Raw genomic sequence first — 26,564 nt, forward strand, 5'->3', positions numbered from 1 at the left:
TCTCAATAAATCAACAGCTAGTTCTACCCACATGCTATACATTCTCATAAGAGACAGTGGTTAAGAGAGTGACATCTGGGATCAGATTAATCGGAAAAAAATTCCTGTCCTGATACAGCTCTCCTATGTGAATAACTAGGGAAATGATAATTTTTTTCAAATTTTCTTGCTTTAAAATAGTAAATTAAAGTGTCTATATCTAATTTAATTTTAAGGATTACATATATTCCATATGGAACTTTAGCACTTTAAAATGTACAATGACACTATTTTATACATGTAGATACATACTACCTTTGCCCAGATAACTATCACCCAAGTTGTTACTCGAAAATTCCTATTATTTTTCTGTGATAGTGAAAGCATAGTCTGTGAAGTTTTCTATTTTTAAAGCCAGTGTTTTCTTTTACTCTGACCGCTTTTATATCTATTAATCAAGTATTGTTAATTAAGCACTTACTCATTGTGTGCTAATTATTTCCTTTTACGAGAGGGAGGGGTTTTTATTTATGGAGCTAGCCAGATGCTACTTAACATATAGCAGGTATGAAAAGTAATTTTAGGGACTCAGTAGACTTTATGTCATTTCCCATGTATCTAGCTATGGAATTACCTAGAAGTAGTTTTCCTTATAACTTCTGTCTACTTTGTGCATCTATTAATTACTCTTTCAACTTTCTTGTCTGAACATTTTAATAAAATAAAACTTCCTTATCTCAATATCCTAGTTTGCTCATTCTACATTAATTTCTTGTCAAGAACAATGTATAGAGATGAACTATGTAGTGACTAGTCTATGTACTGTGTTAGCTGGAAGCTAACAGGCACAGCAAACAATAGAAAGAAATGGCTGAATTTGAGAAAAAAATGAAGAAGAGCGTTCATCCTGTTTACTTTGGCAAAGACACAGCTATGCCAACCAGGATACTGTATCATGGGATCAGCTTATGAGTGAGAAGACTTACGGGCGCATGTTAAGCAGGTCTTGGAATCCTTCCATTGACTTGGCTTTTTGCCCCCTGGATGCCATGTATTTGTCTTTTGTCCACGTCATATGTACTTTCTCCTGGTAAGTCTCTGTCTCATCATCCTCATCAGAGCCAATGCTGGTTAATCGTAACATTGAGTTCCGGTCTTTCACCAGCTGTGCCTGGGGAAGAGCCAATAGACTTATCACACACGATATGAAAATTTCACTTATGCATCAGCTTCAAATTTTGATACCACAGTGTAGGGTTTTTGTGAAGGAGCTGATGAAAAGGAAAGAATGAATTATCCTTTGAAAACAATGTAGCAATGTCCTTTTCAGTGGCAGAGTTCATACAGCCCTGAGTAGATCAATGCAGTATAATAGGCCTTACCTCTCTGTCCCGTTCTGTTTTGGAGAGTCGCATGTGTCGGAGCATCTGGGACCTCTGTTCCATCATCAGAGTTCGCTCATAAGTATACGCTGATATGTCACTATCATGCTGCCACAGAAATACACAGGGAACAATAAGCACAAAAGCCAAACAAAAATTGATTAACTTTGTCAGCTCACTAAACCAAACCACAGAATACAATATCAAGTGAGTTTTATTCCTATTTTTATCACTCATTGAACTACATAAATCTTGGTGTGAATTACAGACACATCCAGAAGCCTTGAGAATCTTTTCCATAATATATGTTGTTTCTGTTATGTGTTGTTGAGTCAGAACCGACTCATAGCTGACCTGTTGAACCTTTAATGAGTTTCAAAGGTCAACTGCAGGGAAATAGATTGACTACATTCTCTTGTAAAGAAGCTGGTGGATTTGAACTGCTTGCCTTTGGGTTGGTGGCACAACACCTTACCACTCTAAGCCACCAGAGCTCCCTTTAATCTCGCCACTACATATGTATGTATTCTTGGAACACAAACTCTTGTCTGTATTTTGTTTTTAATAAAAACAAAAAAAAAACAAACCAGCTAATTTTTTAGAAAAGAAAAAGAACAGCTATGTATAATTTGAAACATGAATATATGAATTAAAAAAGAGAAAAACTATTAAACAGATAAAAATCAGGAGGGAATATAAGGACTAAAAAAAAACCAAACAAGTGAAACAAAAACACAAACACACATCATACACATTCTATTTATCTAGGTCAATATTCTAGAGTTTTGTTAGAACTATGGGATTAATTTACATTTGAAGATAAACAATTTCCCAGACCAAATAAAGTGCTAGGCTCACAAGATGAAGATTAGGGGATGTGATCTCTTTGAGTTTAAACTCAGGTTTCTCACCATCTCCACCACTTCCACTTCTGCCTCAATGCGCAAGTGATACAGGAAGGTGGCTAGGTCCTTCTTCATCTGAATACTGTTGTCTTCTAGCTGGGCCACGGTGAAGATCCGTATGCTGCACTTTCGCCACACCTGAGGGAGTGCAAACATGGACAATTAGATATAAGAAGGAAATAAAAAAGAGGGATTCTTGCTTAGAACCAGAGCTCTGAACTGTTCTTCCTGGCTTAGTGTTAAGTAACAAAAATCAAGACAGACATGAATCTGTAAAAAACTCTGTAAAATTATAATAACCACAGCAGAAAATATTACATGTTGATGCCCTTCTAGAAACCTACCCTTTCTCAGAAAACAAAAGCAACATGTACATAGCAACCAAATCTTCTAATAGAACAAGCAGTGCCCACTCAAAGATGGTGGCTGACCCTGCTGCTCTGCCTGTGTATCATTCTCCACTTGTTCAGCCCATAGTTCAATCTCCCACAACAGCCTCTTGCAAAGGCTCACTATGCCTCATCTCTCATTGTAGGATTTCAGACTGTATTTTTTCCCATTCCAGTTATTGTTCTGATAGACTTACATAAAAAAATTGCATCTATTCTAATTATGATGTGTTGACCATTAATGAACCAGTTCAAAGCCCTGCTTAGAACAACCTTGAGATACTGTTGAAGGTGTTGTTGAGCCAGCTCTTAGTGACCCTACATACAAGAGAACAAAGCCTTGATCCTATGCCATCCTCCCAATCTCTACTGTGCTTAAGCCCACTGTTAAAATCACTGTGGCAGCCCATCCACTCAGAGTCCTCAATTTCTCTAACCTACTTTTCCAAGCATGATGTCATTCTCCAGAGTATTTACTCCTGGCATTTTACTTGCAATGTCAGTATACTAGAGCAAACACCTGAATAGACACTACATTAAAAAGAGCTTTAAGGAATTCCTTAATTTCATAGCAAGAAAACACTGGCCAAAAGGAAAGTATGTCATATGATATTTTAAAGTTATTGCCAGAGAATGGATTTCACCTCATAAAGTAGTACTTTATCATGTAATCTGGTAAGGTCATATATCTCTCTTTATAGAAGCAGACTGCCACATCTTTCTCCTGAAGAACAGCTGGTGGGTTCACACTACAGACATGTGGTTAGCAGCTAAATGCTTTAATCATAGCAACTCTAGAGTTCCTTGGTATAATTTAAGTGCATGCTATTATTCAAATACCATGCAGATTATACTTTTTATTTAATCTTAATTAGTCTTATTAAAGGATAAGCATATATGTATGTAACAAGTACTATACATTTTAAGTATATGTAATGCACAAATACATAACAATATATACCCTTAGGTTTCCAGTATTTAGAAGACTCTTGTTTTCCCCAAAGGTTCATATGGAATTTTACTTTGTTTGCTAACTTTTATTTGGAGATGGGTACGTATCAAATACAATGAGAAATATTATTAAAGCTGAGATAGACCATGAAGAGCCAGGAATAATTCCTATCTCTTCTGGGTTGTTTTGTGAACCAGGAAAGAAGTTAAGGAAGAAACGTCTTATTTTTTAAAAGGTGCTAAAAATTACCTTGTGCTGTTTGAGGAGGAATGGTAATAGCATGAGCATTCCTCCATCATGCACAATCCACCACACATCAATGTTGCCCTCAGAGAATTGCTCTACATTGCTGGGAAAGAAGGAGATATTCTTGGCTACCAGCAGCGCAAGATGAGCAGCAGTTGTTACTCGAACTGTGCCTGGGGGGTGGAGAGTGGGGGGAGTGAGAATCAGGATGAGTATAGGACAATCCCTTCTGATAGCTCCTGCCATGTCAGTAAAACAGGATCACTCTAGTTTACATTTCTTTGAGTAAGGAGTCCTATTTAAAGGGTACGTTATACCTCAGTAGCCAACAAAAATTATGAAAAATCTAAATAGCTAAGAGATTTAGAATGACAATCACAGGTAATGTTAAGGGCCTGTACAATAAGATACGCGAATTTAGGAGATTCTGATGCCGAAGGACAATGGGTCCCAATTCTGGTAAAATTATTAATTTATGAAGTAGTACATGAAAACAGCAATTTAGGAGATAATTTCTAGCAGAAGACTTGACAGATAAATTAATATAAAGTAAAGCTGGGGAGAGGGGTTGGTATACAGATTATTTTAACTAATAGTTATAAAAAGAAATAGAAACCAAACCAGTAGCCTTTGAGTAGACTCTGACTCATGGCAACCCTGTGCTCCACCAGGTTTTCAATGGCTAATTTTTCAGAAGTACATCAGAATGTTTTCCTTCTAAGGCACCTCTGCATGGGGTCAAACTGTCAAACTTTCAATAAGCATATTACCCATTGTGCCACCCAGGGACTCCACTAGTTACAGAAGTGCCTTTATAAGTCCATGCTGCAGTAACAGCATAGTCTCTTAATAAGAGGGCGAAAGTTGAAGGTAAGGTGAATTAACTAAATCCCTTATTTAGGTCCTCAGGATAATGATGAGAAATATTTAGTACCAATAAAAATCTTCCACGCTCGAGCGTCTTCACTCTGACGCCAGCCATTGGGCCAGCCCATCACCACTGTGTTGTGCTTCATGCCCCCAAGGCCACACGACTGGATGAGATGGGAAATGCCCTCTCTTAGCTTGGCTGCCACCACCAGCTGGCAGAATCCTTTTACCTTTTCTGCCTCCATTAGGTGCTTTATCGTCTGAAAGAAACATAGAATCTCAATATTCAACTGCATCCAAAACTATTTCGCTAACTCTGACTCCATATATATTTTCCTCTTTCAAAACTCAGTATAAGACCACATCTTCTATGGAAGAATTGGAAAAAGTTAATGATCCCAATGAAAGACACTATCCCTTGCCCTTGTACATTTTAAATACTTAATAACTATCTAGATACCAATGAACTGGCTGTCTTCATCTAGTTTTTCTGCCATTTTGTCTATTCCCTTTTTCTTCCTTTCAGACAGACATTAAATCAGATAAGAGGGTCTTTACAAAGTGACCATTCACTATTCTTTGTTCGTCAATCAGGATAAATTCTCTCATGTGAACATAATCTCCTTTCTTGGCCTTGCTCATACCTGACTCAGATTACAAGTAAATCTGATGATTCAGTTTCACTTTAGATTTTCTCAGGTACATTTTCTTTTTTACATGTCTTTCCATCTCCTTTCAGGCATTTTAATGGTGATTACTGATGACACTTGGTTGTATTTTACTATTATGTGAAATCCTCTCTTACAGAAAGAATGGCTTTAAAAATTATTTTTCTAAAGGCACAGAATAAGTAGTTGGTGTACCTAAAAAGTTGAATTTATTAATTTCTACCATTGTTTTCAACTAATGTTTCTTTAGCTTTCCTAGCTTCAAAGCATTCTAAAATTAATCCCTAATACTTCTGAAATGCAATTGAAAATTTCCTTCACCACAACAAGATAAAGGTAAATAATCCAATAGAAAAATGGGCACAGGATATAAATAGACACTTCACCAAAGAAGACATTCAGATAGCCAACAAGCACATGAAGAAATGTTCAAAATCTCTACCTCTAATAGAGATGCAAATCAAAACAACTATGAGATATCATCTCACCCCAGTCAAAATTGCAAAATTTAACAGAACAGCAAGCAACACATGCTGGCGAGGTTGTGGAAAAACTGGAACCCTTATTCACTGTTGGTGGGAGTGTAAAATGGTGCAACCACTGTGGAAGATAGTATGACAATTTCTCAAAAAGTTGCAAATAGAGATACCATTTGACCCAGCAATTCCAATACTGGGAATATATCCCAAAGAGGCCATCCATAACCGACATCCAAGCAGATATATGCACACCCATGTTTATTGCAGCTTTGTTCACAATAGCAAGGACTTGGAAACAACCTAATTGTCCATCAACAAACGAATGGCTAGAGAAGCTGTAGTATATTCACACAATGGAATACTACACTGCACTGAAAAACAACTCAAGAGAGCTCTGGTGGCCTAGTGGCAAGAAGCTGAGCTGCAATCCCAGAGGTACATGGTTCAAGTCCACCAGATGCTCTGCTGGAGAAGGAGGGGCAGTCTCCTGTACCGTCAGATCCAATTTGATGGTACATGCAAAAAAAAAAAAAAAAACAAAAACAAAACCCCAAGGGAAAAAGAAACCAAGGAACTCATGCAATATTATTCAAAATGGGTCACCCTGGAGGACATTATGCTCAGTCACAAAAGGATAAGGATAAGTATCTCAGTCACAAAAGGATAAATAACTACATGGTGCCACTGTTGTAAAACAAGACTGACATCGGGGTTGGGGGGAGACTGAGAAAGATGGGTTCAATAATGTATACTGCATTGAAACAGATGAGGGAGAAAACTGTTTAAGAGGGAAGTGTTACTAGGTATTTTTTTCATGACAGGAGTCCAGAGCGAAGACTGTATAGTGAAGTGGACCTGGGGGGGAGGGATTGTAAAACAATGAAAGAATTTTTCTTTTACTTTTCCAGGAGGGTATTGTACGAGGGGGGAGGGTTGGGAAGGGAGAAAAGTGCAACAATGAATGTTTGGAAATCCAAAGTCTCTGTAAATTTTCATTGAAATTAATAATAAATTTTTAAGTACAACCCTAAAAAAAATTTACTCAAAAAAACAGCCTTAGGTTACTTCTATCCTTTATAATAAGTATTATAGTGAAATCTTTTTTTGGGGGGGTGTGAAACTTAATATTTAGTATATAGCCCATGGCCATTAAGTTGATCTTGAGAGAAAAGAACTGTCTGATAGGATTTCTAAGGCTACAATCTTTAGGAAGTAGACTGCCACATCTGTCTTTTGTGGAGCCGCTAGTAGGTTTGAACTACAGACCTTTTTACTTAACTACTGCACTCCATGGGTTCTTTAATAGTCAGTACAAACCTACTGACATCAGGCTGATTCTAGCTCACGGTGACGCTCCATCAGGTTTCCGAGGCTGTACATCATTAGAAGAGGAGAGTGCATCCTTCTATGAAGTGGCTGGTGGCTTTGCACTACTCAGCTTTCAACTGATCAGTTTAACACGTAATTTACTATGCCACTATTGTGGACAAGTTTGCTACTTTTGATGAGCTATAATGTTTAGTACTTAACAAATAATATTATTTTGCATAGCTAATCAGAAATAGCAAAGATACTTGTTCATAATACCACACAAATTAGTGAAAAGAAAGAAAAGTTACTCAAAAGTCATAAATCTATGAGGAACCCTCTCATAATTTAGGGAACATTTACATACATCATTTTTTCAGTTTTCAGAGAAGATAATTGGCATTTGTTTGAAAATTATGCTTATTAGCTCTGATAATTTTTTTAGAAACATAGGCTTTAAATGGGAGGGGAGGGAAGAATAAATTACTATCTCCTAGCTCATCTTAATTATTTGAGGAAATATGAAAATAGCAAAATCTGCACAAACTAAAAAGATCACTCAGGAAAGAGATTCATTATAAAACCATAGGTCTGATCATTTAACATCACAAAACCGTAAATTTATTTCTTCCACTAAGTTAGAAACCCTGGACTCTTACCTGCTCAGCAGCTAAAGCCTCACCATAGCTCTCCAGGAAGTTCCCCACAATGACAGAGCCCACAATAGTGAGACCCTTTCCAGCCTTGAGCTGTGAGGCAAAGGTGAGGAGACGAGGATGCTTGACATGTAAGTCTTCATCTAGTTTCAGCAGTACAAGCAACTGAGGCCTGTAAAAGGGTGAGGAAGAAAGGAAAAAACGCTTGGGGGAGGAGAATGAAAATTCTATTCTTTGGTTCACGAGAGTTGTACAAAGTATGTAACCTGACAGAGAAAACATGTTAGAAGAAATAAAAGGATGTGAAAATAATGGAGTTATTTTGAACTCTCCCAAATCAAAGTGATCAATCTTTAAAAAATAATTAAATACAGTTGAAATCTAGATCTTAACTCATACAAAGATAATAGAATCAATGAATCAAGAACTGTGGATAATTTAGAAATAGGTCTATCATACAATTCTTTGAACCACATCACATGATTTCCTTTTTCATATAATAATTTTGTGGTCTAACTATGTGGAAAACATCACTAAGCTCTGTTGATTTCTTTACCTCCAGTTTTTAGTGTGTGGTGGTCCTTCCTCCAGCCGAAGCAAAGCAAATCGGGCTGCACTGAGGGACAGCCCACGGATACCATCGCCCCATTCTTTTTCAGCTCTGTGAAGAAAAGAAGATACAGATTTAAATGATAGCAAATATTAATTTCAAAAATTTACGTTTACTTTCCTGATTGTGAAACTTAAATCATGCACAAGGTAAAATACAAAACTCATGTTAATGATGTGTTTATATGATGCTCTGCAGTAATGTAAGTAAGTTACTGTGGGCAGATCAACACTGCCTTTTACCAGCAGACTGTACTACATAAGCATTCAGGGGAAAAGTAAAAATGGTCATTCATTTGGTCCTTCTATAGAACTATTTAAAAACAATAAAGTAAAACAGCAATTTAAACTAAGACTACAGACCCAGTTCAAGTTAATTTGAAAATAAAGGGAAGAAGCCAAAACCAATGTAATCTTCTGAATGGGAGTGTTACTTCTCAGTTTTTGAAATGGTTAGTCAAGCCGTATTACTAAGCTATTAAGGACTAATTTCATTTTCATGTCAGATAGAAACGGAAAGACTGACACAATACATAAAAATACTTATCAGACAATGTCTATTGCAATTAATCTGGAACAGTATATATACTACGAATTAAATGGGGCAGGGAAGAAATGACTGGAAAAAAATAAACAGGAAGTGTATAAAGGGAAAAGCAATATAAGAAAAGGTTTGCTTAGACATTGTAAAAAGTTAATTATATTAATTAATGGTAATTTATGCCGATGAATGATTATCTGAAAAAAAAAATCAACAACCCTGCAACAATTAACATGAACTTTCACTCGAAAAAATTACTGATCAATAAGGTTTTTTAGTTATTTTTCATTGATCCTTTCAAATTATCCCCACAGGTTGCCTTTGTAATTAAAAGCTTGAATCTGTAATATTAACTAAATTCCCTAGAGAGTTTCTATAGTTATGTGTCATCTAGTCTATTCCTATTTACATCAACACTATTGGACAAAGTAGAAAAGTCCCACAAGATTTCCTAGGATGAAATCGTTATGGCATCAGATTGCCAGGCCCTCCTTCTCCCAGAGTGGCTAGTGGGTTTGAACTGCCAACCTTTTTAACTAAATTCCCTAGAGAGTTTCTATAGTTATGTGTCATCTAGTCTATTCCTATTTACATCAACACTATTGGACAAAGTAGAAAAGTCCCACAAGATTTCCTAGGATGAAATCGTTATGGCATCAGATTGCCAGGCCCTCCTTCTCCCAGAGTGGCTAGTGAGTTTGAACTGCCAACCTTTTTAGTTAGCCACTAAGTGCTTAAACACTGGAATGAAAAATTTAGTTATGAAACATGCAAGTCTCTTAAACCCATAATGCAATTTTCATTGGACTAACTAGCTCTAACTACACTAGCTAGGTCTGACACATTTAGTAGTGACCAAGGTCAGGTCCACAGTTCATTTGCACAGCTACAGACTCACCCTTGGTACTCAATATACTTGTAGATCATACCAGCAATCACCATAGCTACAATGGCATAATACCAGGAAGAAATGAACATCAGAGCCAGACAGATACTCATTCCCATGAAAGAAAGAGTCCTACAAAATTAAAAACAAACAAGAAATTCTTTCTAAGCAAGTAAAAAATGAACCATATGATAAAGCAGTATTTCTCAAACAATTTATCATAAGAGACCATACAGATTCTTTTCCAATATACTGAAAACAAATGCTTTTGTAAAATTCAATGACAATTATAAGAAAATTCATGACAAATGTGGATACTATGACAATGTCAAATTGCTACAAAAGTTTGTAAATGTTTATTTACATTTTTATACTTGTTCTTTCATGGACTGGAAACAGTGAGCTGAACGGCAATGATCTACAGCCACCCTTTGCAGGGGTGGATGCTTCCTATTGCTTGAAAAGCATAAATGAACAAGCAGGATATAATATCTATCTGAAGTTATAAGGACAGGGAAAATACACTTGTCAAAACAGAGACGGGATATGTAGTTTTCCATTGCTAACAACTCAGTAGCCTTTAGAAAGATACTTCATATAAATAGCCTTGAAGATTTTATGAACATTTATTAGTTAAATTGCAGAATCCACAAAAACTTGCCATGAGATTTATTTTTTTGCTTTCATAAGAAAAACTTGGCAGAGAATAATGTATATACTTATTCTGAGCAAATAAATCAAGTAGACAACCACATTTATTGGAGTTCTTTTGTACACAATGACTTCCTAGCTGTATAATCAATTTCAAGGGTGGAGAGGAGAAGTGTTAACCTAGAGACATTTAGGATCTGGTGACAACACAAACTTGAGAGAGAAAAACAACAACAGAAGCAAAATAGCAACACAATGTTCACAATGCATTTTAGCCAAAGTTGAAGCTAGAAAATGGATCAGATATCATAATATTCTGAATATTTAAATTTTCAATCACTGCTCATCATTAGTAAAAGTGAAATTAGAAAATAGTTAAGAAGTTAGCAAAGAGGATGGATGTAGTGACAGGTACAAATGTTGTTAGTGGAGTCAAGTTGACTTCTACTCAGAGCTACCTTTTGGAAAATGGAACTCAACCCTGCCCTATCCTGTGCCAGCCATCCTTATTATCTCTGATATGCTTGAGCCTATTGTTACAGTTACTGTGTCAATTATCCTGTTGAGGGTCTTCTTCACTTTGATTGACCCTCCAATTTTTCAAGCATGATATCTTTGTCCCAGGAATTGGCCTTCCTAACAATATGCCAAATATATGTGAGATAAAATTTCATCATCCTTGCCAGCTGTCTTCCACATTTCTTGGCACAGACTGGAGAGCACACCAGAGTTGCATCTGTTTGTTAAAACATGTCTTTTGGTATCTAATTAGTTCCTGGGACCTTTTTTTTTTAATGCCTTCATTACCACTTGAATCTCTTCCTCGAATACCACTGGTTCTTAATCATATTTTACTTACAGAAGTTGTTCCATGTCAATACATTCATTTTGGTACAGTGATTCTGTATAGTCTCTCCATCTTCTTTTGATGCTTCTTGGATCATTCAAGGTTTTGCCAATAGAATCCTTCAGAATTTGAACTCAAGGTTTGAATCTTTTTTTAGTTTTTTCAGCTTGAGAAATGCCAAGTGAGTTCTTCCCTTTTTATTCTCTAACTCTAGATCTTTACATATTTCCTTACAATTCTTGGTTTTTCTTCTTGAGCTGCCCTTAAAATCTTCTGTTCATCTCTTTTACTTCAGCACAATTGTTGAGTGCTGTCGAGTCAGAACCGACCCATAGCTGACCCTCTAGCATGTTTTCTGAGGCAATAAATCATGAGATTTACCACTGCTCAACCTTTTCCAGTGGAGAAGCTAGGTGATTCGAACAGTATACCTTTGGGATTGCAGTGTAACTTCTTACCACTAGGCCACCAGAGCTCCCTTAATTCAGTACATTAAGTCATATTAAAAACTTTTAGTTATATAGCTAAACATTCTTTAACTACTAAATTGTTGTTGTTGTTGTTATTGTTATGTGCCATCAAGTCGCTTGCGACTCATAGCGACCCTATGTACAAAAGCCCTAAACTCTTCTCTGTCCTGTGCCAATCTCACTGTCTCCACACACCTACCCTGATTACCCCAGTCACTGAATTAATCCACCTCACAGAGGGCCTTCCTCTCCTGCGCTGTCCCTCCACCCTCCCAAGCATGATGTCCCTCTCCAAGGACTGGTCCCTTCTTGCAACATGTCCAAAATATGTCAGACAAAGCCTCAGAATCCTTGCCTCCAAGTAGCAGCCTGGTTTGACCCTCTCCAGGAAGAGATGCTCCAATTGGCAGCATCAGGATGTATGGTGAAGAGACTGAGATTGTTCACAGTTTTAGTTTGCTTGGCTCCACAGTCAATACTCTTGGCACCAGTAGCCAGGAAATTAAAAGACGTATTGCCATGGGAAAGTCTGCTCTTAGGGACCCCTCCAAAGTACTGAAGAGCAGTGTTGTCACTCTGGAGACTAAGGTGCCCCTGATACAGGCCATGGTCTTTGCAATCACTTGTTATGCGTCAGAGAGTTGGGCAATGACTAGGGATGATAGAAGGAGAATTGATGCCTTTGAGCTGTGGTGCTAGAGAAGAGTACCATGGACTGCTAAGAAAAACAGGTTCATCCTGGAGAGGGTTAAACTACTGAATTAAATTGTTATAATAGAGTTTGAGAATGAAAATTGATGAGAATATGAGGAAGAAAAGAGAAAGTACTGAAGTTTAGTACTTAGCTAAGAGAGAAATGGGAAAATAGGTGTAAAAGGGGACACACTGGACATGTTTATGTGATTTTTTTAAATTCTCGTGTTAATATAATTATTATAAAGCAAGAAAAGTAAAAAATGGAGTTCCAGGTAAATACTGAAAGTTCAAACAATTAGTATAGTGTAGTAATCTAAAAAAAAAAAAAAAAAAGAACTACTCTTGAGAACCCAGCCCTCCCAGTTTTCGAGTGTAATGACGAATTCTTCCTAAATACTGAGAAGAAGGAAGAGGAAAAGAAAACATACTTACCAGTGGTAGTAACGGAATCGGGGTCTCCAGTTGGGTGTTCGAAGTAATGTTTGCAAGGCACATGCCAGATTCACAAAAAGGTAGCACATGAGAAAAAACCTAGAAGAATCAAAAAAGAGGGATGCTTATTAATGTAAAATGCTTCATACAGGGTTATTTTAAATAATTTGTTGTATTTTTCTTTGTTTCTAGACTACTAATGCTTGACTAGGTAGGGGTCCCCGGATGGTATAAATATTTCATGACTAGTTAAATGTGGGCTGTTTAAGTCTAGCCAGAGTACTTTGGAAAAAAAGGTCTAGTGATCAGCTTCTAAAATGTCACATCTGTGAAAATCTGATGGAGTTGACCCAAATCACAATTGATGCAACAGTAACTAACAAATAACCTTAACTAAGTCTAGGAAGTAGAAAAACATAAAACATGCTCATTTTCCCACGTTCTCTCTCTCAATGAATGGCACAGCTAGCTCTTTACTCTTTTGTAAATTGTTCTTGGGACACTACTACTTTTCATCTTTACTTACACTTCCTTCACAATTCACATATTGACTCCTATAGATCTTACCTACTTAAAATCTCTTTTCTTCCTTTCTATCTCTATTAATTTATCACCTCAGTATAGGGTCTCCTTTCTCCTTTCCTGGATTAGTCAAATAGGCTTCCAACTGGCACTTCTCAACTTAATTTCAGATATTCTATAATTAAGTTTTATATCAAAATGATAATTCTACATTAGAAACAAAATAAGTTACTCTCCATGATAAAAGATTATCATCTTCTAGGTAAAAGCTTCAGGCCCTTTGTGATTTGGTTCAACCTATTTCTCCAGCCTGCTACTCTTCTCAAAATGCTCCTTCCGCTCACTCAATTGTGTGAATGTACTACACTAGCTACTTCTTTTTTTCACTGACTAAAACATCCTTCATGACTTTTTTGTTCAGTAAACAAGCAGTCATCCTTGAAGATACTCACGGGAGAGTTAGACAGTCTCCTCCTGTGTGATTTACTGCCTCTGAAAACTCACTGGATGGTCAGCTATGGGGCCGTTCTGACTTGATAGTATACAAGAACCCTGAATACTCTGACACTTTGCCCATGACACCTTTCTTGGTTCCAAGTTAGTTTAGCCTTACTGGACTTTTCATACCGGACCCAGTGTTCAACTTTATCCAGAACTCACCTCTTGGACTCACTCATTTGCTTATCCACCTTTTTTTTTTATAGTTGGTCTACATAATTACATAGAGCTGAACAATGACTAAGAATACAGAAAAAGAATTGATGCATTTGAGTGTGTTGCTGGATATGAGCATTGAACATACCATGAACTGTCAAGATAACAGGTCTGTCTTAGAGAGGGTGAAATCAAGCTACCCCTTGGAGGCAAAGATTTTGAGATTTCATCTCACATACTTTGACATATAGCCAAGGGGACCAGTCTTTAGAGAAGGGTAACATGTTTGGAAGAGTCAAGGGACAGCACAAGAGAGGATGACCCCAGATAAAATGGGTTGACACCATAACTGGGGTAATGAGGGTAGGTGTGTTATGCTTATCCACCTTAAGACTGTCTCTTCTTCATCTTTGTATTCCATACATATTACAAAGTGCCAGGTGAGCAGCCAAGTCATCAATAAATAAAATCTGAATTAATAAGGCTAATAAAAACTAGTAGTCAAAGCTATAATCAAGTGATAAATCAGAAATGAAGGAAAGAACTTTTGAAGTTATGGACGTAGATGAAAACTGTGACGATTTATCAAAAATAGCCTTATGTAAAATTCCTCAGAATATTTATTACTTAAGGGCAATTACATCTGTATTTGACCCACTTTTGCTGTCACTAGTTTTATATAGCCTGATGGAAAATAACACACATCAGTCATCATTTTAGAACAAATAACTGAACAAAAGCACTTGACTCTTACATGGAAAGGATTGGGGCCACAAGATCAAGGGAAGCAATCAAGATTCCCAGCTCTGCAATGGCAGCAGTTAGTAGTAAAGCCCAGGTAGGTTCTCCATTGGCTTTGCTGTGACCAAACACCTGTACATAGATGGAAATATCAAGGAAGTGTGGTAAGTATTTGATCAACATCCACAATCTCTCTACCCTAAGGATTCAGATCATGAAAGAGAAAAAAAGTGGTATTTGTGAGTTTTTAGAACACTTTTTACTGTTTTCTAACATAAACAGAGTCTTATACTAAAACCCAAATCTCTATGTTATATAACCTCATATTTATTAAGCCACATCATCTTACATAAAGACTAGGAAAAAAAGAAAGAGGGCATAGGAATAGGAAAGAGTCACTCACCCTAAGAAATGGTATAATGTTATCCTTGGCAATTGCCTGTAGCAGCCGTGGTGCACCTGTGAGGCTCTGAAGTCCAGCTCCACAGGTTGAAAAGAAGGATCCAATAACAATCACCCATGGAGATGGCCAAGACAAGGTACCTACCACTAAATTACCTTTCACAGCATCTCCAAACCTGGGAGAAAAATAAGAATTGGGCAATTTAATCTAGAAGTAATTCTGAGTTTAAAGACAAAATATACTTTCACTTAATTCCAACTATTTATAATATTTAGAAAATAACAATTAAGGAAGGTATGAAAATCCAGTGGAGAGTCAGCTAGGAGTTGGTTCCACCCAGATGGCATTGGTTTGAGTTTTGAGATGAATATTACAAAATGATGGGACTTGATAAAAAGGCACAGTCAATCTATATTAAGAAAAACAATCTGTAGGGATAGGTTTTTATCCTTATCTAAACTAAGTCTCAATTATAGCTTTCTCTCCAAATTGCCAAGTCACATTTTTCTCATAGAGAATAAAAACAACTAGAAAAGTACAGAAAAACACAATAAAGCACAAGGTGTGGGTAATTCACATTAATGTTGATATCAGTATTCTGCACACTTCATTATAGTCTGTTTTTAAAACACAGAAGCAATCATAATTAACCAATTTCATATACTTTTTAAACTTAAAAGCATTTTCTTCTGTTATTTTATAGAAATACATTGTTGGTGGCTTAAATAATTTTGCATCATAATTTAAAACATCAATTCTTCTAATGTTGGTTTTCTATTACAGAAAATATTGAACTTAACATTTCTATACAAGTACCTATGTTAACATCTCATAATTCTAAGAGGGAATGACTGTGACAAATGAATAGCTATTTTTAAACATCCTAAAAGAATTAAAAATTGCTTTCCAGAAAGATTATATTAAGTTTTCCTATCACAGGCACTAGACAAAGGCTCAAGTCTTACAGCATAGGTATACTGCATGCCAGTAGAGTACTGAAATAAATTTTTTTAAATTGCTGTTAATTTGACAGGTGAAAAGTGGCATCTCAGAGTTTATTTAATCACATTTGTTTTAGTAATAATGTTTTATTAAGTAATATAAAGTTCAAAATCCAAATGCATAGCTCAATTAATTTTTTTAAAATAAATATTTTTAATTTTTAAAAAACAAGATGGACATAGTAACTGGGGTAATTGGGTTAGTAGTGTCGAAAATAGTGTGACTAGCTCAGGATAGGGCAAGGTTTACAGCTACTGTACATAGTGTCGCTATTAGTTGCAGATGACTTGCTAGCACATAACAAGAAGCCAGCAGAACTCCCTAATCAAATATAGAGTAACAAAATAATACAAAGACACCACCATAACCACTCCTCTGGATGTAACTACCATTCAGGTCAAGAAACACAAGATTTTAAGTACCTAGAAGTCTCTCTTACGAATAGTCCTAGTTACTTTTGGATAATTTCTCCCTACTATTCTAAATTCTAAAGGAGCTCTGGTTAAAACACGTTGCTACTAAACTGAAGACAGGCATATTGCTATACCAGCCTAGACTACCCATACCTGCTTTACATGAACAAAGGGCAGAGAACTGCATACACTTCCATCTTCTGCCACATTTATCAGAATGTTAAACACTAAATATTGTCAAACTAGTAAGCTACGCAACACACTTAGATAGCTCAATCAGAGATGCTTTTTTGTGCACCATCAAACTGAAACTGACTCACAGCTGATACCTCAGCAAGTTTTCAGAGACAGTAAATAGCATGGGAGGAGGTGCATTTGAACCAAGTACCTCTGCATTGTCTTACCACTTGCTTGGCATTTCTTCAACTGAAGAAACTAAAGAACAAATTCAAGCTTCAAGTTGCAATAGTTAAGTATGCTATAGGCAAACTACGCAACGATCCAGGAAACATTAAAAGAAGATGGAAGGAGTACACAGAGTCTCTAAAAAAGAACTGACAGACATAGAAGAATTTAATTCAACAACATATAAACAAGACACAATGGTGATGAAGCAGGAGGTTCAAGCTGCTCTGCAGAAACTGGCAAAAAAACAAGGCCCCAGGAATTGAGAGAACACTGACTGACATATTTAAACAAACACATTCTGGTCTGAATACGCTCACCAGGTTGTGCCAAAAAACCCAAGAACAACTACCTGGCCAACTGACTGGAAGAGATCCATATTTATTCCCATTCCAAAAAAAGGGTGACTCAACAGAACAGAGAAATTATCAAGCAATACCACTAATATCACAGGAAAACAAAATCCTTGAAGGACATCATTCCTGGAAGGGTGGAGGGACAGCAGAGGAGTAGAAGATGCTGGATGAGATGGACTGACACAGTAACTGAGGGAATGGGGTAGGAGAGTCGGAGACAGTGAGACTGGCTCAGGATATGCCAGGGTTCAGGTACATAGGGTTGCTATGAGTGACAGATGGCGCTCTGGCATGTAACAACAAGAAGCCATCAGAATTCCCTAATCAGAATTACGGAAAAACAAAACAATACAAAGGCAACATTACCATAATGTCTAGGAAACAACAAATAACCACTCAAGAAAAGATATAGTAAGTAAACATAAAATAGTGATCAAAATATAGAACCAGAAAATATTTTGGTAGAAGAAATGCAACTTTCTGACAAGAAATTCAAAAGACTGATGGAGAAGTGTCTCTAAATAAACTTACAATGAACTCAAATTTTTTCAAACCCTTATAAAATAGAGAAGAATTTAAAACAATTCAACACCAATATATAAAAACAATGGAAAATTAGAAGCCATATAAAAAGGAACAAATGGAAAGGAAGATTATTAAAATTAAAAAAATAAAAATACAAAGGACAAAAAAGCAGAATTAAAGCAATACAACATGCAAACAGTGAAAGAGGGGAAACTTCTGATACTAATCTGTTGGAGAACAATCAGAAAAAAGAAGGAAGGAAAATAAAGTAAGCTAAGAATTATGTACAAAATCATTAAGAATAACTTACATGTGATTTCATGTCCAGTACAGGAAGAAAACAAAACATAAGAAAAAAAAAATCACTGACCTGCTAGAAGAAAATTCCCTAAACATTATGAAAAATTAGAAAATAACCATTCAATAAGACATGAAACTATCTCTATATGCAGGTGTTAAGATAGAGTACCCAGAAAAACCTAAAGAATCAGCAAGAAGACTGTTGGACTTAGGAGACAAATTCAGCAAAGTGGCAGCATATAAGATCAACATAAAAAAACCCAGTCAAATTTCTCTACAGTTAAGAGAGGACACTGAAAAAGAAGTAAGAAAAACACTACCCCTACAAACAGGAGAAGATAAAGTAGATGAATGGGATCTTCTAAGAATCAAATCCCTATGCACTTCCAAAAACTTCTCCAACAGGGTAAAAAGGGAAGCCACAGACTGGGAAAAAGTATTTGGCAATGACATCTCAGATAAGAGACTTACATCCAGAATTTATAAAATACGTGAGCACCACAACAAGACAAAGGTAAATAATCCAATAGAAAAATGGGCACAGGATATGAACAGACACTTCACCAAAGAAGACATTCAGATGGCTAACAAGCACATGAAGAAATGTTCAAAATCTCTACCTCTAAGAGAGATGTAAATTAAAACTATGAGATAGCCTCTCACCCCAGTCAGAACTGCAAAATTTAACAGAAGAGCAAGCAACAAATACTGGCGAGGTTGTGGAGAATCTGGAACCCTTATTCACTGTTGGTGGGAGTGTAAAATGGTGCAACCCCTGTGGAAGGCGGTATGGCGATTTCTCAAAAAGTTGCAAATAGAGATACCATTTGATCCAGCAATTCCACTACTGGGAACATAACCCAAAGAGACCATAACAGACATTCAAGCAGATATATACACATCCATGTTTATTGCGGCTTTGTCCACAATAGCAAGGAGTTGGAAACAACCTAAGTTCCCATTAACAAATGAATGGATAGAGAAGCTGTGGGATTCACACAATGGAATATTATGCTGCATTGAAAAACAAGGAACTCATGCAATACTATTAAAAATGGGTGACTCTGGAGGACATTATGCTGAGTGAAGTACCTCAGTCACGAAAGAACAAATACTGCATGATGCCACTGTTGTAAAACAGTACTGACCTTGGGGCTGGGGAGAGACTGAGAAAGATGGGTTCAATAATGTATATTGCATTGAAATAGATAAGGGAGAAAACTCTTTAAAAGGGATATGTGATTAGGTATTTTTGTCATGACAGGAGTCTAGAGCGAAGGCTACATGGTGGAGTGGACCTGGGGGAGGGGAGGGTTTGTAAAACAAAGAATTTTTCTTTTACTTTTCCAGGAAGGTAGTATACTAGGGGGGAGGGATAGGAGGGGAGAAAAGTACAACAATGAATGAATGGATCCAAAGTCTCTGTAAATTTTTACTGAAATGAGTAATAAATTTAAAAAAAAAGAAAAAAACAACCAACACTACCAATTACAATGTTGTTGTTATGTGCTGTCGAGTCGCTTGCAACTCATAGCGACCCTATGTACAACAGCCCTAAACTCTGCTCTGTCCTGTGCCAATCACACTGTCTCTGACACTCCCATCCCAATTATCCCAGTCACTGAATCAATCCACCTCATAGAGGGCCTTCCCCTCCTGTGCTGTCCCTCCACCCTCCCAAGCATGATGTCCCTCTCCAAGGACCGGTCTCTCCTTACAACATGTCCAAAGTATGTTAGATGGAGCCTCAAAATCCTTGCCTCCAAAGAGCCACCCAGTTTAACCCTTTCCAGGATGAATCTGTTTGTTTTCCTAGCAGTCCATGGTACTCTCAATACTCTTCTCCAGCACCACAGCTCAAAGGCATCAATTCTCCTTCTGTCCTCCTTGGTCATTGTCCAACTCTCTGATGCATAACAAGTGACTGCAAAAACCATGGCCTGTATCAGGGGCACCTTAGTCTCCAGAGAGACACCATTGCTCTTTAGTACTTTGGAGAGGTCCCTAACAGCAGACTTTCCCATGGCAATGCGCCTTTTAATTTCCTGGCTACTGGTGCCAAGAGTGTTGACTGTGGAGCCAAGCAAACTAAAACTGTTAACAATTTCAATCTCTTCACCAACCATACTGATGCTGCCAATTGGCCCAGTGGTGAGAATCTTTGTCTTCTTGACATTGAGCCTCAGTCCATATTGGAGGTTGCAGTCCTTGACCCTCTTCAGCAGGTGGTTCTGGTTCTCTTCAGTTTCAGCAAGCAGGGTTGTGTCATCTGAATAACGCAGATTATTGATAGATTGTCCACCAATCTTGACCCCACATTTCTCCTCAAAGAGCCAGGCCAAAAGTCAACTATAATACGAAATACTTAGGAACAAATCTAACTAGAGACACAAAAAACCTATTTAAATTACAGAACACTGTTATCATTAAGCGAGACCTCTAGAAATGGAAGGAAGTACCATGTTCAATGATAAGAAAACACAGTATTGTGAAAATGACAATTCTACCAAAAGTAATTATATATTCAGGGCAATACTAGATACTGTGACCATTCCTTAAGGAGATAGAAAAGGCAATTTCCAACTTCATTTGGAATGAGACCCCTCCAATAAGGAAAGCTCTACTGAAAAAGAAAAAGTCAGAAGTAGCACACTCCCCAATCTCAAAACATACTACGCAGTCAACATAGTCAAGAAAGTATCGTACTGATACAATGTCAAAGAGACCAACAGAATAGAGCTGAGAACCTAGAAATCAATCTATCCTAAAGTCAGCTGACCACTGACAAGGAGACAAAATCCATTAAATGGGGAAACAATTGCTTCCTGAATAAATGCTGCCTGCAAAACTGGATATATATCTGCAGAAAACTGGAACAAAATCCACAGCTCACATCATACACAAAGACTCAGGAGCCTAAGGATAAAATCAAATACTGTAGAGATCATCAGAAAATAAAGAAAGGAACAAATTTAGAAGCCCTAAGTATGAAAGGGGAACACTGGTGGCTTGTTGGTTTATACTACTGAGTTGGAAATGACCCATAAATGACCCTCTGGTGGGTTTTCAGAGGCGGTTAATCTTACAGGAGGAGACGGTCCATACTTTCTCCACAGGACAGCTGGTGGATTCGAAATGTGTGCCTTTAGGATTGCAACACAGCTTCTTGCCACCAGGTCACCAGAGTGGTAAGGAATTGTGCTGCTAACTCAAAAGGATACGGTTTGAATTTACCAGCTGCTCCATGGGGGGAAAAAAGGACAATCTCCTCTGGTGCGATTTACTGCCTGTGAAAACCCACTGAAAGATCAGCTATGGCTCAATTCCACCTCGATGGTTGTTGTAACATGCTATAGGGTCACTTGCGACTCACAGTGACCCTATGTAATACAGCTCTGAACCCTGCTGTATCTTGAGCTAACGTTATTGTCTCTGACATATCTACCCCTATTACCCCAGTGACTCAATCAATCCATCTCATCAAGGGTCTTCCCCTCTTGTGTTGTTCCTCTACCCTCCCAAGTAGGATGTCCCTTCTCCAAGGCCTGGTCCCTCCTTGCAACATGCCCAAAGAATGTCAGATGGAGCTTCAGAATCCTTGACTCCAAGGAATAGCCTGGTTTCACCCTTTCCAGGATGAACCTGTTTGTTCTCCTAGTAGTCCATGGTATATTTAACACTCTTCTCCAGCACCACAGCTCAAATGCATCAATTCTCCTTCTATCATCTCTAGACATTGTCCAACTTTCCAATACATCTTAAATAATTGTAAAGACTATGCCTGAATGGTTGGCTACAATGCGGACTGAGAGTGGGGTGTAGCTCCCCGATTGAACAAGCATGGAAGGAGGAGTGGTGTCCACTTCCATAACAGCTTGCATCCGGAAACCCTATGAACTTGGAGAGAGGATGAAAGGCACCCAAGCGTCAAGGACTCTCCTTCATAGGGTCACTATGAGTCGCCTGCGACTCAACAGCACTTAACAACAACAACAACAACAACAACAACATGCCTGAATCAGGTGCATCTTAGTCTCCATCCTGACACTGTCACTGTTAAATATTCTGGAGCGGTCTCTGGGGGCAGACTTCCCAAAGCAATTAGTCTTTTTATTTCCTAGTTGCTGGTATCAAGAGTGTTTATTGTGGAACTAACCAAACTGAAGCTGTTTAACTATCTTAATCTCTTCACCATGTATCGTGATGCTGCCAATTGTCCTAGTGGTGAGAATCTTGGTTTTCTTGATGTTGAACTTCAATCCATATTTAAAGCTTCAGCCCTTTACCTTCTGCAGCAAATGCTTCAGGCCCTCCTCATTTTTGGCAAGCACGGTTGTCGTCATCTGCGTTAACGCAGGTTGTTGATAAGTCTCTCTCCAATTCTGATGCCACATTCCTTCTCATAGAACTCAGCCTCCTTGACGCTCTATTCTGCATATAGATTGAAAACGTACGGAAATAGAACACATCCTTGGTATACACCCTTCTCCAATAAAGTGCAAAGTCCAAAGAAAGTCTACAGATCAGGAGAGCATTTGGTAATGACATCTGAAAGGAATTCATACCTAAAACTCATAGAACACTCTAGTATCTCAACAAGAAAAAAAAGACAATCCAACTATAAAATGGGCAGAAGATATGAAAAGATTCTTCACCAAAGAGGACATTTAGAGGGACAGCAAATTCTCCTGAGATTCACAGCAACCCAATGTACAACAGCTATGAACTTTGCCCTATTCTGAGCCATTCTCACTGCCTCTGACACCTATTCTCTTTGCCCCAGTTACTATATCCATCCATATCATCCAGGGTCTTTCTATTCTGCACTGTGCCTCCACCTTTCCAAGAATGATATCCTTCTCTAGGGACTGGTCTCTTCTAGCCACATGCCCAAAATATGTGAGACAGAGCTTCAAAATCCTTGCCTCTAAGTAACAGCCTAGTTTCATCTTCTCCAGGATAAAATTGTTTTCTTGGCAGTCCACGGTATTTTCAATACTCTTCTCCAGCACCACTACTCAAAGGCATCAATAATTCTTCTACTCTCTTTGATCACTGTCTAGCTCTCTGATGCACAACTACGAAGACCATGGCCTGAATCAGGAATAGCTTAGTCTACAGACTAACACTGTTGCTCTACAGCACTTTCGAGTGGTCTTTAATAGCAGCTTTCACTAGGCCAATTTGTCTTTTGATTTCTTGACTGCTAGTGCAAAGAGTGTTGATTGCGGACCTGAGAAAGCGGAAATTGTTAACAACCTCAATCTCTTATTCATCTATCATGGTGCTACCAACTGGCTCAGTGGTGAGAATCTTTGTCTTAATGTTGAGATGATAGATAGATAGATAGATAGACAGACAGACAGAGAGACAGGCAGATATAAATCCCAAAAATGAGTTATCTTTTCACTCTAGCATCAATACCAATGTTCAGCAGGACAGCAAGCAACAAATACTAGAGAGGATGTGGACAGATTGGATGGAAATGTAAAATGGTAGAATTATGATGGAAGGCAGTCTGGCATTTCCTCAGAAAGTGGAAAATAGAAATACCATTTAATCCAGCTATTCCACTATTGGGAATATATGCTAATAATTCAGAGCTAAGACATGAATAGATTTATGCATACTTATGCTTACTGCAGCATTATTCACAATAGTGTTATTTTAGTTTAAAAGTTGACTTTCTTAGTCATTATGTTAGCCCTCACTTATCTCCAGATACATTAACTATGGTACATGGTTTTGAAAATCATCAACAGCTGTGGGACTGGTATACGAGAAAAAGTGCTCTCCACACTATAGAGCAAGGTCCTGAGGATGGTCATGGAGAGAGGAGAGGCTGTGGCACTGGTGTAAAGAGATTAGCAGGTTGTAAACAGAGAAAACTTGAGATAAAGCCCAGAGTTAAGGGTTTTGCTTGCTGGATCACTGTCAAAGATTGAAGAAAAAGCTGACTTATAACTAAGGAAACCAGAGGTTTCTTGCTGCTAAAATGAATCTAGACTTTTACTAACTGATCTTATTGATCTAGTTTAGGACTTCTGGGCTAAACCTGGACTTGCATATTTTTTGTCATGTCTGCTCCCCAGTCTTTTTCCTTAATAATTCTCATTCTCACATCTAAAATCCTAGTCAATGAAATCTAACATAGTATTTTAAAAAATCATATATCATGATGAAGTGTGATTCATACCAGATATCTGAGGAAGGTTCAACATAAGAAAAACAACTGGTTACAGTGACAGGTACACAGACCAATGGATAGAACTGAGAACCGAGAAACAATTTCATCAACGTTTGGACAACTGATCTTTGACAAAGAGATGAATCTACTAACTGGGAAAAAACAGCTTCCTTAACAAAAAGTGTTGGCAAAATTGGGTATCTTATTTGTAGAAAACTGAAACAAGAACCATACCACATACCCAAAACTAAGGATGCACTAAGGACCTAAAACAAAATGTAAAACTAAAGATGAACAAACATTTTTGCTCTCAATAAAACGGCATAAAAAAAATGAACAAAAAACCCCTAAGTGCAAATTTAGGTGTCTTACTTTATGGCATAAAGATTCTATCAAATATAAATGAAAAGAAATGAATATGAATTAAAAGAAATGCACTACTGGCTGAAGTTAAATGTGAGTACTAAGATCTCCTAAGAATTAGATCCATGTGTTTATCAAAAGACTTCTTCAAGAAAGTGAAAAAAGGGAATCTAAACATTGGGAAAAAATATTTGTCAATGGCCTATCTGGCAAAGGACACATTTCTAAAATTTACCAAAAAGATATCAGTATCCCAAAAAGATAAAAACAATAACCAAAAAAAGAGAAACAACCCCAATTTAGAGGAACTCTAAACCTAAAGGAATAAATTTTTCCCTTTAGGTTTTCTTCCACAATAAAACAAATTTTTTCCTCGAGGGTTTTCTCCACAAATTATTCCTCACAATAAAAAAAAAAAATTAAAAAGGAAAAGAGGGGAAAAGAGAATTTAATTTAGCAGATGAATCTTTGGAGAAAGATTGTAGAAGGTCAGCAGTAAAAGGGAAATGATGACCTTCCAGAAGGAGGACTGACGCAGGGGTTCCACAATGGGTTCAAGTACACCAGTAACAGTAAGGATGATAAAGGACGAGGCAGTAATTCATTCTCCTGTAGGCACGGTCACAACTGTCGGAACTGACTCCAGTGCATCTAAAACTACAACAGTAGTAAACAAGTATTGTTGTTGTTGTTATGTGCCGTCAAGTTGCCTGTGACTCATAGCGACCCTATGTACAAAAGCCCTAAACCCTGCTCTATCCTGTGCCAATCTGTCTCCAATACACCTATCCCCGTTACCCCAGTCACTGAATCAATCTACCTCATAGAGGGTCTTCCCCTCTTGCGCTGCCTCTCCACCCTCCTAAGCATGATGTCCCTCTCCAAGGACCAGTCCCTCCTTGCAACATGTCCAAAGTATGTTAGACAAAGCTTCAGAACCCTTGCTTCCAAGGAGCAGCCTGGTTTAATCAAGTATATGAGAGATTTATTTTTTACATAATGTGAATTTATTAAATAATTAGTTATTAATAAAGAGAGGGAGAAAAGGAAGAAGGGGTAGGTTTTAGAGAAAATATTGAAGAATCTCTTGCAAATAACATTTTATACTCATAGGTGAGAGGAAAGAACATAGCCACTTTCATGAAGGAATGAGGAAGAAGAGTTGCGGGCTTGCAATGGTACTTCAACATAGTTAAGGGAGCTCTGGTGGTTTAGTGGTAAGGAATTGTGCTGCCAAACCAAAGGTATATGGTTCAAATTCAGCAGAAGCTACATGGAAGAAAGATGAGTAGTCTCCTCTCTTGCAATTAACTGCCTCTGAAAATCCGATAATGGGTCAGACTTGACAGTACACAATAACAACAAAGTTAGGCTAAAACCTGTATATCATAAAGGAGATAGTAGAGACAACTGAAGGGTACTTTTTTCTTTTTCTTTTTTTTTTTATTCTTCTGTGCAACAACTGAAGGTTTTATGCTTTGTTCTGAACTTTACCTTCAGTTAAGTACAAGACTTTCAAAATGGCAAATCCTTTTACTTTTAGTCTTAGTTATTCAGAAATTCCTAATGTAAAGTCCTTAATATTCAGACAAATTGTCTTATTGAAGAGCCTCATCCACGACATCTCATATATTGATAACAATATGCTGGTTCTTATTGTACATCAACTTTTTTTTTTACTTAGCAAAACAAGTGAAAAAGGTTTATTATGGTAATAAGATAGCGAA

At 37.4% G+C, this 26,564-nt stretch overlaps 1 protein-coding gene across 5 annotated transcripts in view; it reads right to left on the reverse strand.

The window, feature by feature from the left end:
• Nucleotides 1–26,564, reverse strand: part of SLC12A6 (solute carrier family 12 (potassium/chloride transporter), member 6) — a 121,052-nt gene that overhangs the window by 5,350 nt on the left and 89,138 nt on the right. For 4 of the 5 annotated variants that reach the window (XM_006883064.1, XM_006883062.1, XM_006883061.1 and 1 more), the window contains 11 exons: nucleotides 15,287–15,461; nucleotides 14,897–15,015; nucleotides 12,967–13,065; nucleotides 9,883–10,002; nucleotides 8,391–8,495; nucleotides 7,838–8,006; nucleotides 4,788–4,983; nucleotides 3,857–4,026; nucleotides 2,273–2,404; nucleotides 1,362–1,469; nucleotides 966–1,150 (listed from right to left, as the gene is read on the reverse strand). In XM_006883064.1, the coding sequence (XP_006883126.1) occupies nucleotides 966–1,150; nucleotides 1,362–1,469; nucleotides 2,273–2,404; nucleotides 3,857–4,026; nucleotides 4,788–4,983; nucleotides 7,838–8,006; nucleotides 8,391–8,495; nucleotides 9,883–10,002; nucleotides 12,967–13,065; nucleotides 14,897–15,015; nucleotides 15,287–15,461 (1,578 nt within the window). The remainder of the gene's footprint in view (nucleotides 1–965; nucleotides 1,151–1,361; nucleotides 1,470–2,272; nucleotides 2,405–3,856; nucleotides 4,027–4,787; nucleotides 4,984–7,837; nucleotides 8,007–8,390; nucleotides 8,496–9,882; nucleotides 10,003–12,966; nucleotides 13,066–14,896; nucleotides 15,016–15,286; nucleotides 15,462–26,564) is intronic. The other variant, XM_006883065.1, reaches the window with a different exon arrangement.

Source organism: Elephantulus edwardii, unplaced genomic scaffold, assembly GCF_000299155.1.
Source record: "Elephantulus edwardii isolate Elephantulus edwardi_28Jun2011 unplaced genomic scaffold, EleEdw1.0 scaffold00026, whole genome shotgun sequence".
In the NCBI taxonomy this organism is placed as follows: Eukaryota; Metazoa; Chordata; class Mammalia; order Macroscelidea; family Macroscelididae; genus Elephantulus; species Elephantulus edwardii.